Source organism: Thamnophis elegans, chromosome 1 (genome assembly GCF_009769535.1).
Source record: "Thamnophis elegans isolate rThaEle1 chromosome 1, rThaEle1.pri, whole genome shotgun sequence".
Taxonomy (NCBI): Eukaryota; Metazoa; Chordata; class Lepidosauria; order Squamata; family Colubridae; genus Thamnophis; species Thamnophis elegans.
In genome coordinates this window covers 69,072,114-69,084,997 of record NC_045541.1, presented here as the reverse complement: position 1 = coordinate 69,084,997, position 12,884 = coordinate 69,072,114, and the positions used below count along the sequence as shown (strand labels likewise).

Below are 12,884 nucleotides of genomic sequence, written 5' to 3'. Positions count from 1 at the left end.
ATATCTTCTTTTTAAATTTGAGCTAAAGAAAATAGCAAGTGATGGAAGTTGCACTGCTTCCTTTATTGCTTCCTGCCACCTTTCTCTCTGTCTGTCTGCCCCTTGTTGATCTTCCAAGAGGCCCACGGCAAGGAAATATAAGAGGCCCCTTGAGAATACACTGACCAAAGCCTTTCCATTTAGCAAAATAAAAAATGAGATGGGAATCAGGAGTATTCTATCAAGTCTGATTAAAATAAAATAGCTCTCCCAAGCCTCTTCCTCCTGAACTATAGCCAGTGGGACATTATATGAAATTTAAGAATTTCAATTCTTAGTGCAGTTCAATTCTTCCTTTAGTTTTTCTCCCAGGCTAGGAATGGGCTGAAAACCTGTGGAGAAGGCATTACATTCTCTTTGACACTCGCTACATTAAATGTATGGACTCCACTCTAGACACTTTTTGCAAAAAAACAGGATAAGGGGAAAAATCTTGTGCTAAATGTGCTAAAGAAACTGAAACTAGCTACCTCTATTTCAATCAGGATTCCTGAAACCAAGCAATCATTTGCTTGGTAAGACTGTGCCACCAGGATTCAGTGGCAAAATGGCTGTTAGCAGATGTTGGTTTCACATAATTTTACCACCAGCTCATCACACACCAAAAAATGTGAGCGAGTGCACATGCGCACTTCGCTAACGCGCCTTCTGTGCATGCGCGCGGCCTTCCACACATGCACTTTGCTTGCACACATGCATGCAGCTTAGAAACCGTGGTTCAATAGGATAGCATAGAGCCAGGGCAGAGCCACAAGTCACCATTACTAATTTGCCCAAACCGGTCCAAACTGGCTGAATACCACCACTGGCTGTTAGCCAAAATTAGCAGTAGAAATGGGAGGAGGAAACCTCTGAGAGTCAAAGTTTACATCCCCACAAACAACACAACCAACCCTACACCCCAATCATCCCAACGCTAAAAATTCATAAACTGCTTCCCAAGCTGAAAAAGAAATGCCAATTTGGGAACCATTCTTGATCACACTGCCACATTGCCAATGGCCTTTCGTGGCCCCTGGAAGATTAAGTGGGCTAGTGACATCCTATGGCTCCTCCAGCATTTACCGGTAGTCTCTTTTGATCTCTGAAGTTTTTGCATCTCCACAAACGAGCTTTCACAGCACAATTAAATAAATCTCACAATGTTCCACAATTTTATTACTCTGAAGCCCCAGCTTTCATTTCAGAGCTGCTTTTTCTTTTCTCACAATGTTTACCTCTGAAAAGAATTCATCCATGAAAGCAGTGTTGTCAATAGCAATTTCCAATTCATCTTCGGCTTCATCATCCTGCTTCTGTAAAGAGACAAATAACACCATTTAGAATCATATGGTTCTTGATTTCCTAAATCTGGTGTGGTGAAGGAAAAATGCAGAACCTATATTGGTGGTATTCCCATTGACTGAATGACAATAATCAAGTATATTATTTTTTTAAGCCACAGAAAGACCTGCAAGTTGGGCCACTTAGTGAAAATATAATATAATAAAAAGACAATGAAGCAGCTTCCAGTGTGAGTTATAGCTGACTAACAAAGAGATTTGGGACATCCTCAAAAGTGCTCTGAATGGCAACTCCTCAAGAGGAGATCATAAAACTTTCTCCTGCAGGTTTCAGCACCAGAAGCTAGGGGAGATGGCATCTTTCTTCTCCATAGTGGTGAGGTCGTTCACAAGGACATAAACCCAGCCAAACTGACTTTATAAACATTTAGAAATGTTCAATTTAACTGCTTTATGGATATTAGAGACTTTCAAAACAACAAGCTTTCTTTGACACATAGGGAGTTTCACTTTCTTCAGATTTAAGAAATTTTAAACAGAGACTTAAGAATTTAAAATAATATGCAATTGGCCAAAGACAAAAATGGGTTTTTAAACAGATTGGGAGTCCAGAGAGATTTGAAATATTGATTATTTTTGCTATAAGACTTGCAAAGCAAATATATAATTAAATAACTTATGGAAATGACTGAAATGGAATTAAACCTGTTAAAAACTGAAGTTTTATGCAGATTGCAAATGGACACTAGAGGGAACTAAAGAACCAGGAAAAAAAAGAATTAAAATGACTAAGCTGGCTATAGTATAACCTTGGGTTATTTTAAAGAGTTTTTTTAAAACAAGACTGAAATATTAATAACATCTCAGAAAGAATAGAGATTTCAATAGATAAACTTTTAGCTTATGTGAGAAAACCTTTTAAAACTTTTACCTGACCTAGACATTACAGAGTTTGAAAGTATGAAAGACAACAAACTGACATTATTAAAATGGGAACACAAAAGCCAAATCAAGAAAAGGATCTTGACACAGAACAGCTGCAACAAAAATTCTGAAGAAGCCTCTTTGTGGGATTTACAAAATAAGCTGATAAAAGCTTTGAAGACTCCTTTTAAATGCTAAAGAATGATGAAATATCAAATCCTGGATGTCACAGAAATAATTTACAAGTCAAGATTGTGCAGAGCAAAAAGGAAGAATATAAAGTTTGACTGTTTGATCAGAGATAAACTATTTGATGTTTATGGCAACTCCTAATTGGTTATTTTTTTTGCTGAACTAGGATGAAAAAGATGATGGTGGTTAAATGTAGCACTGCAGGCTACTTCAGCTGACTGCAGTTCAGCAGTTCGGCTATTCAAATCTCACCAGCTCAGGGTTGACTCAGCCTTCCATCCTTCCGAGGTGGGTAAAATGAGGACCCGGATTGTTGGGGCAATATGCTGACTCTGTAAACCGCTTAGAGAGGGCTGAAAGCCCTATGAAGCAGTATATAAGTCTAACTGCTATTGCTATTGCTATTCTAAATTGTGTAAAGATAAAAGTCTATGGGAAGAAAATATTGTTTTGTTACTTTAAAAGAGGATTAAAAATTAGTATATTAGCTTCTGCTCAGTGTGATGAAGGTTGGAAAATGCTTATTTAATATTTTCTTTGTTGCCTTTTTCTTTTCTACATTTTTCTGTACTTTTTACTTTTCCTTTTCTCTTCTAGTTTAGTTTGTATTAGTTTTTACTGTGTTTATTAAAAGTGTCAATAAAATTATTAACAAAATATGAAAAGACAATAAAGCTAGAGAGAAATGGCACAGACCTTGCATTCAGCCTGTTCTGCCACCACTTTGCCACTCATATCCAAGCCAGAGACAGTTGACAGAAACAGAGTTCAGTTCTACATTCATTAATCACAGTAATTTCATAGCATATGCAACCATGATTTAAAGGATATGAATTATTATTATATTCTACCCCAATAATGGTTAAGTGGCTTTAGAATTGCTAAATCAGTAGCAAGGAAATAATCAGAGACAGACAACCATGTCACTACATGATTTAAAAAATAATACACTTTTAAATTATTGCTGCAGGTTATCCCATCCTGATCTCTCAGATGTGTCCCTGTCTATTAATTATGCTGACTGAGTCCCAGAGCAATTTTAGCCTAAAACATAAGAATGACATCAGGCTGAGCATCACAAGTTTGTATGTTCTTCCACTCTGATAAAGAAACAGTTACAGATTAATAAAGTGCCCCAAGTCCATTATAGACTTGAGAAAGTCTATTTATATGAAAACAAAGCTAAAAGCACTGCACCAATCTGGACTATACAGCAATCAAGTTGAAGAGATGCTTGGAAGTTGGCTTTTACTCATCTGTACCCATAATCACCCCTTCTTTTGCCCTGTGCTCACATACGCTAGTCTTCTTTCACAGTTAAAATAGAGAAGCATGGGGGAGTGGCATTTACTGTGGCTTTCGTTTCCTTAAACATGCATTCAAAAACAAATGACCAATTGGGGAAGAGGGTTGATTTGATCTTAATCTTCTCAATTAAGAAACTGTGTTCATTTAAACAACTGTAAAAGGGCCATTAAAGGAAAGTTTTTTTTGGGGGGGAGAATTGCACGAGCAGTATTCCAAATCCACGTGTTTTGATGTTCAGTATCAAGCTGGGATAAAGACAAACTTGGGCATTTCTTTCTGAGCATGTTTTCTCATTTTATGGAATTAGTTTCCACACGTATTTTGTTTTCAGTCCTCCAACTTTGCATTTTGCATTCTAAGAGCGGGGAAAAGCCCAAGAGGTAAAAACAATCCCTTACAATTTATCCACAAGTACTTGGTTGGTTTTTCTGGTTTTTCATTAGTTACAATTAGAAAAGACAGATCATATATGTCATGTTTATTTATTTTCAATATTAACATAGTATCATCTCAATAGAATACTCTACATGATTTACAAACATTCAAAATCATCAATTTTTAACTATTCATAGAGAGAAATAAGTGAATAAAAAAGATAGCTAAATATGAATCCTAACTACTGGTAGAAAAGTGGCAGGTAAAATTTTTTGTCTTTTCTCAAAATGTCCCCTACACTGCCCCAGTTTCGTAGTCTCTTTTGTTCTTTGGGCAATGGCAATATTGGCTATGTCTGATTTTCTCACATTTCAAATATCAAAGGATATGCCCACTTCGGTGCCTGGGATGCAATCTTGTGATTGTTATTCATGTTGTTATTCATTATTCATGTTGCTCATTGAGGAACATTAGCTAAACAATCTCCATCTTTATAGCAATTTATCCTGTCTTAGGTAGAAAGGTTGCAAAAGAATGCCAGGATCTTAGATCAAAAGATTTAAAGTCACAAAGTTGGTTGATTGGGAATTCAAACGGCACAAACACTAAGAACTTTCAAAGGCCAGACAAAGTGCAACTTCCAATGTAGAACTATAGACTTGAAAAAAATATTGATTCTTTATTCCAAACAGAAACGCATATACAAGCTGGGGAAACAAAAAGAACTAAGTGCAAAGAACATCATCTAAAATGGCTAGAAGGAGAAATGACAAGATTGACAGTTGGGGGGCCAAGCACAAGCCACCAGAGATATGCTAGTTCAAATTGTCTTTGTCTGATAAATGATTTCTTTCTCTGCTTGTATTAATAATTTTTCTATTTCAGGGAGGTGCTGGAGGATGAGATTACATGTCCTTTTTATAGAAACCAAAATATTGAGAACAATATTCAACCTACTTCTCAAGTCACAAGGAAAAAAACACTTTTCTGTATTCTTTGCTCTCCCTTCTCTATGACACCATATCCAATGAGAATCTAAAGCATCTTCTATGCCCAGCAATTTATTAACAAAGCACTAAGTGATGATAACACAAAAACTATTTGGGTGTCTGCAGGCCTTGAGGAGTATGTGAGAGATACCGTACGATGGTGATGAGCAGGCACATCTCAGTGACCATTCAATCATTGGAACATAAATATCCTGGTAATTCCTAGTGATGGTCCAAAAATCAATCAAATATAGTTACATATTGCTACCTAATTGAGCTAAGTTTCTATGTTACTAATGGAAACAGAGGGTTTGTCAAATCCTCCTCCAGGGGCAAACTTCTTTTCAGATGAATAGTTCCACTTCAAAATACTTCCATTTGTATGACAAATAATTTGGGAAGTACATATATTTTTCTTGCCTACAAGCCAAAAACAATGTGTGCACAGAAAACTGAAGCCCCAAAGAAAGGAACAAGGAAGAAACATTTCCAACCTGTATTTTTTAATGCAAGAAATATTCACACAGGATCACTTCAGTTAGGCTGGTGTCAGTGATCAAAATTAAATATCACATCCAACTTCTTATTACATAATTCATCATGTACTCTTTACCCCTATTGAAATCAGTTTTTAGTAATATTGTGAATGGACTTGCCATCAAATCTCATTTCACGGTGAAACAAAATTCCATGCTATTTCGGAGAGTTTTGCTGAGAGAAAACATTAGTACAGCAGGAATGTAAGGTAAAGAGGGGAAAATTTAACCAATGACGCTTTTCACGGAGTTTGTAATTTGCCACCACTAAAGCCACAGCAGTTCTGTGCTATTTATCAGAAGTAGAAGGGAAGACAAGATGTCATCTCACCAATGACTATCCAATGCCAAAAAAATCCAAGAACAAGCAAACCGAATAGTTCCCTTTTCCCACAACTTTTACAGAAAAAGGAGGAGAGAAATGCAGTAACCCAGGCAGCAAAAAGTCTTCTCTCCGAGCAGCAGAAGTCCGGTTTTTTGCAATGAAATGTTTTCGAAATGGAGGTCAGAGGTTACATTAGTTGAACAGTCACTGAGTCATCTGGCTCAAAAGGAGCACAGCTAATCTCCCATCTAGTCCTGAATGTGCCTCACACTGAACAAGCAGCATTAGCAGACTACGTTGAGGAGGAGACTTGCTTGCTCTCGCCACTTTTAGGAATACACCAACTACCTGTATATAATCTCACCTTTCCCTTTGCAGAATTTGTCCCTCTTCAAGCTTTTCTTGCAAGCTGATGTGAGTGGGGCTAAGACCTTTTCCTCTGTTTCCTCCTTCATCTTAACCTACATTTTACAAAGTGGCACAGCAGAGATTCTCAACATTCTTATCCCTCTAACATACATTTTTTACAAAACAGAAAGCAAAGGCTAACAGAGTCTCATCCCTTTCCCAGCATCACCAGTGCCCCATGTTCTCAACAGGGTGGGAAAGGAAAAATGCCCCAACATCTTCGCAGGAACATGTGCACCCTGCATTTCTCAGTCTGAGAAAAACAGCCCAGATGGCTGCTGTCCTTATTTAATTGCATTACACCAACATGCTTGACAAAGAAAGCCTTTAAGCTAATGAATGGTGTTGTTGTGTTGCACACTATTTGTACACAGAGAGAAGACTCCAAGTTGGGTTGAGGAGGATGGCAACTCTGGCAATATGTAGACACTTGAGGGATGGCATTTTAGAATCCATTAAAATGAGATAGCCTACAGAACCATTTTGGTCCATATAGGCAATCACATTTGTAGTAAATATTAAATACTAAACATGCAAAATGTTAAAACAATGCACACATGCACGCACATAATAAGGAAATCATTTTGTGCACATTAATTTCAGATTCTACATTTCTATGTCTTCTAGTAGTTACCAGACTGGATTGCATAGGATTTCCCATTTCTAAAGATATTCTTCTAAGGGCATTTCCAATCATAAAAATAGAAGGTGTGTATGTCAACATTGGCAGAGGCACAAACTGCTATTTCCCCTTGTTCTAAGGGCATGGGGTGTGGAGAGGTTGCAGTTGACAATGGTGATTCATCCCTAGTACTGAAAACAGATACCTGTGTCACCCACTGCACCTGAAACTCAAAGGATGCTGATTCCTTACATGCCACTGAATTATTTTCTTTGAGGAGCTAAACAGTAGGATTGAAAGGCCACCAGAATGTCCTTCTGTAAAAATGTTATTAATCCATTGCCAGAAATCTCATGCAGATGGTCCTTAAATTATGGTATTAATTGTGTCTGGAATTATAGTAATAAGTTATGTTGGTCATTAAGCAGGTCACCATGCAACCACACCCAATTTTATGACCTTTTTTGTGGTGGTCATTAAACAAATACCATAGATAAGTGAATCCATTGTACCCAATGGGCATTTTGCTGGAAACCAGAAGTAAATCCTGATTTCAGGCAAAATCATGTCAAATCATGGTCACAAGGAATGCTGCAAATAGCTGTAAAAATAGGTCGCTGCCAAGCATCCAAAATATGATCACAATATCACATGACTGCTGGGGGAGGGGCAGGGCAGGGGCAGCCATTTGGAACTTAGAAACCAAGTTGTAAGTAACTCTGGGGAGGTCTGTCATAACTCTGTTTGCTAAGCAACCAAGTCATAAACTGAAGACTTCCTGTATATATTTCAGCACCATCCCTCTTGAATTCTTTGTTACTAAAGAGCAAGTTAGTGACAGATTAAGTGCACATATATAAAATACATTATCCTGAGTAAATCAACTATAACTGTAATAGAGCCAATAAAGGTTACCTTGAAGGAAATATGCAAGCTTTGTTTCCAAGTTGACAAGAAATATAACATATATTATAAGTCCACAACAATCAGATAACATTAGGAAGTGGGTCTGGCAGATATCTCCCTAATTCATTGAACTATAAATAATAGGAGAGGGAGAGCATAATCAAATATCCAAGGTTCTGTTATTATATCTGATCTCAAATGTAATTTTAACTTTCCTCTAGAAGTTGATTTTTTTGGTTTATTGTGCTCAGTCAGGCTTACAGAAATGGTAGAGTTAGGGCTGTTGTCATTCACAATTGATATCCACATTTCTACCTAGACTAAGGTGACTACACGTCCCGCTTTTGGCGGGACAGTCCCTAGTTTTAATAATTTGTCCCACGTCCTGCGACGATTTAAAAAGTCCCGATTTTTCACAAGGCCGCGCACGTGGCAAGACGTCAGAAAAAGCCGAAGGAAGCTCCTGCCTCCTTTTGGGATAGCTCGGAAAAGCTCGGGTTGGTTCTGATTGGGTTCGGGTCTTCTGGAAAAGCGCTCGGCTAGCATCAGGTGCTGCATCAGCGTCGGCTATGGAGTGGGAGGTGGAGGGGTGTTTCCATCTTTCAGCAAATCCCGGACAGGCTCGGCAGGTCCACCCAGATTTGCAATTGGCCGGGAGAAGTCTGGCTTGGTCTGGATGAGTAGCGCAATGGCATCCCCATCATGGAGGCTGCAGACCAAGCCAGTCATCACCTGCCTGAAGAGCGTCCTCCTCATCTACACCTTTGTCTTCTGCGTGAGGAAGGGTCTAAAGGAACAATGGGGGGCAGGGAAGAGGGGACCCTCACTCTCACCCTGGACACGCAGAGGTCTTCAAACTTGGGCATTTTAAGACTTGTGGACTTCAACTCCCAGCATTCTCCGGCTGAAGAATGCTGGGAGTTGAAGTCCACAAGTCTTAAAGTGTCCAAGTTTGGGGACCCCTACCCTAGACACAAAGGAGCAAGGCAGGGGGTCCGCCTTTGCCTTTCTCTCCTTCCCACCCCCAAACACTTTTGCAAAGGGAGGGGGTGCTTTTTGCAAAGAAAGTGTTTGTGTGGGGACTACATGAGCCATGAGGCTGCGGGAGCTAGTAGGAAGGTGGCCGAGGGGACAGGAGCAGGAAAAAAAAGGCCCCATGGTTTCTCAAAAGCACGGTGGAGGAGAGGAGGTGGCAGCAGGGGTAACACGGTGCCCAGCTCAGGTGCTTTGAGCGGAGGGGGAGGGAGCACCACCGCTGCCATGGGCGGGGGCGCCAGCGGGAGCTTTGGCAGCTTCACCTTAGCCACAGCGCCAGGCGGCAAAATGTTTAATCAAGAACACCCCCCCCCCCGTCAATGGTGTCACGCTTAACCAATTTTAAAATCTGGTCACTTTAAGTCCTAGACAGTATTCAAAATAGCCAACAAAATATAAATTATGATTAAAATCTTATTAAAACATTTTAAATGACTACTAATTCAAACTAATCTGCTTCAAATGAAAGATTTTACTTCTTTTCCTAAAAAGCAGGAGTGAGGCCAAGAACAACATTTAAGGGAGTGCTTTCCAGTGCTTGGAAGCAACACAGAGAGAGTATCTTTAACCAGATGGAGCACTGATCCCAAGTTTATTTATACCAGAAAAGATTATTGAGAAAAGGTGGATTATAGTTTGGCATGAGGAAAAATCAGCAGAACAGCTAAAATGAACGTATGTACTCCCAGAACTACAAAAAATGCAGGGACAAAGATTTTGAACACTTCTATCTAGCTTAAAATATTCTTCATACCTTCTGTTCCTCCTTTGGAGCTACTATTTAAAGCCACGTCTCAGCTAATGATTGTTACAGGCTATATTTACTGACTTTTTCCTACCAAATACACAGCCGTTCTACTGAGACACCCATGCATTTGAAACTTGGAAATAAGAATGCTGCAAACCAATGCAGTCAATATTTTTATTCAACTTTACAGGTTCACATTTTAGTACATCCTTCATTTTTTTCTAGTCTCCCACACCTATTTTGTTGAAAGTCAAAAGTACTGAAAAATGTCTAACATTCCACAGCATAACAATATGCTGCCGTTAATAGCAAAATCTTCTATATCAGTGGTTCCCAAACTTGGCAACTTTAAGACTTGTGGACTTCAACTCCCAGAATTCTCCAGTCAGCTCTGCAGCTCTGGGAGTTGAAGTCCACAAGTCTTAAAGTTGCCAAGTTTGGGAACCACTGTTCTATACCAACTTCTGAAATTGAGTTTTCTTGCTACAAACTACAGACTTCTCCCTGTTTGCAAGCAATGCCAACACATATTTAACCAATCTACATATTAGGACATAGGGTACATATATAGAGTTGGAAGAAAAGAGCACAGCATGCTGGGTTGCAGGATGGAAAGTTGAATAGAAAATGTGAGTATTTCTCAACTTCAGCACCTTTCAGATGTGAGGACTTCATCTCCCAGAATTCTCCCAGCAAGCATGTTGAACAGGATAATGACCAGACAAAGAAACAACCATGAGCAAGCTGGGGGAATTCTGGGAGTTGAAGTGCACACATCTTAAAATTGCTGAAGTTGAGAAACGCTGACAATGGGAAATATGAACTGGAAGTACTGGATATTTCCATTATTGCACTAAGCACTAAAGTTATTTTGTTTTCTAAAAATAGGCTAATTAAAAACAACATTCTTCAAGGGATGCTTTGCCTTTAATGTATCCGATATTTTTCATCTTTGTTATTAAGATCTAATCAGTCAGTTGACTTCTAATGTTACACAGATTCAAAAGGTAGAGCTCTCAGTTTAAACTCAGTTCTGTGGGCTGAGTAATTTTTCTACCCTTGGGGAAATCATTTACGGTAGTACAGGAACAATGGAGTTAATTTAAAAACATGTATAGCCCTAATCCTAGCCTTCCTGCTTTCCATAATTAGGATATTGAAAAGCTGGTTAAGTGAAAGTGCAATCCTGCCCACTCATATTCCTCAGATATCTCACATCCTAAACATGCTAAAGAAGGGAGGGGAACACCTTTACGTTCAGAATATAATGATCAAAATAAAAAGTGAAATTCTTTGCTCCTATATCTCAACCCACGTTTCTCAAGTCCCAATTTTTTAGTTATTCTGTAAAATAAATTTGAAAAATAAAGGGGAAATATGTAGCGTACAACTGCTAGAATTGTTCCAATCACTTTACCAGCAGTGGGAGTGTTTCTATTTTCTTCTGAATAACAAAATAACAAGTTGCGATTTCATTTATTGATGTCTACTGGGAAGCACAGACTATGTGCAGTTCTAGGTCATCTGATGGGAAATGTCTTAGACTGCAACAGTCAGCAACATGCTAAATTATTGCCTAACTGCCTCTTCCATAAGGATGCATTGAGGAAAATTGGGAGCTTTTTTTCTCTGCATTGATCCATTTTCAAACTCATTTTTTTCTAAAGCTGGCTTCTTCCCACACAGCCATTTGATCCTGTTCTGTTTAAGCTTTCAGGAGATGGGCAGGCAGAATCAGGATCCACAATCTATTTCCAACATTCTGTTGGGTTGACAGAATAAAATTCTATAGTGTCTATAATTTCTAGTCACTGCATACAAGTTAAGAAAAGAAAAACAATCCTAAACATTTACACATCAAGCTGACAACTACCATCCAAAAGTTTTACTCGAAGAAGGCTTCTGAAAAGTTTTAGATCAAAAAGCACCCTTTACTGAGAGGTTCCTTCATTCTTTTGCTTGTGCACAAAGTTGCTGTTGATGTGCACAAACTAATGCTGGATTCATCTTCATTCTTTCAGTTACAGTCCTAACCACACTTATATGGCAATTCCAATCAGTTTCAAGTGTTATGACATATGTGCCACAGCTGTTTAAAGAAGAACTTCCTGAAAAGGACAATGAGTTTTAATCCACACTTTTACTCATGAAATTTCCTGAATGTTAACATTAATTCTGGCATTTGCCACCTCTCAAAGCCATCTACAGCACACTGGGTGGAATGAACATGTCATTAATGTGAATTCCTGGTACAACAGTTGCATATTACTATCTGTAGTTTCCTAAAATCAAATTTAAGTATGGATTTTATTAAAATCATAGCTATTTTTCAGGGGAAAATAGATGTTACTTAAATGGGAGTACTTTGATCTCCTCAAATCTCCCTGCTTCCAACCCTCCCTTTAATTTTAAAACAAAGGAACAAAATATTGCAATGGCGATATTGGATCAGTTTACCACTAAATTCTGGCAATGCTAGGCAGGCAACAGGTTGCCCACTACTGTAATAAATCATGATTCCTTACCATGCCTTACAGAATATGTCAGCCTAGCTATTGTATATCAAGTTGTACAAAGCATCCATATGATTCTGGAAAGAAAGACTTGTAAGATAATTATTTGATGCCAATCATCATAAAGCATTTTCTTTAGCAACATTTAAATTTACACTGTGCAAAGAACTTATTTTCAGTAAAGAAAATATCAATAGGAAAGAAATTGCTCCAAAACGAAGCAAAGATTGAACTGACATGACAATAATAAGACAGCAGGAGTATTTTTGTCTAATGCCCACATTGGTCTCATTCTGGTGCGCTAGAGAATAAAGAATATGATCTTTGGGAGATCAGCAGACCAAGCTAAGAGGGGCTAAGGGTATTTTTAAAATCTAGAACATCCGTGTAACATTCAGAAACAACTGAGATGGACACCTCCCTAATTCACTAAACTAGAAGGAGGTATGGAAAATCAGAGTTGTATGTCATTCGTTATTCTAACCAGTCTCTAAAAATAGTTGTAGACATCCTAGGGCAGTGAAGGCTAACCTTTTTGCCACCACGTGCCAAAAGTGGGGGGAAGGTGGGGGGGTCATGCACTTTTGCTGTGCAGTGGTATGGTGCACCTGTTTTTCACCCTCCCCAGGCTCCAGAGGCTTTCTAGGAGCCTGGGGGGGCGAAAACAGCCTCCCCTACCCC

General features: G+C 38.7%; 1 protein-coding gene across 1 annotated transcript in view; it reads right to left on the bottom strand.

The window, feature by feature from the left end:
• The window catches only part of STX3 (syntaxin 3), a 37,422-nt gene that overhangs the window by 15,136 nt on the left and 9,402 nt on the right, over positions 1–12,884 (bottom strand). Inside the window, exon 2 of the mRNA XM_032219308.1 lies at positions 1,257–1,334. Coding sequence (XP_032075199.1) covers positions 1,257–1,334 — 78 coding nt within the window. The remainder of the gene's footprint in view (positions 1–1,256; positions 1,335–12,884) is intronic.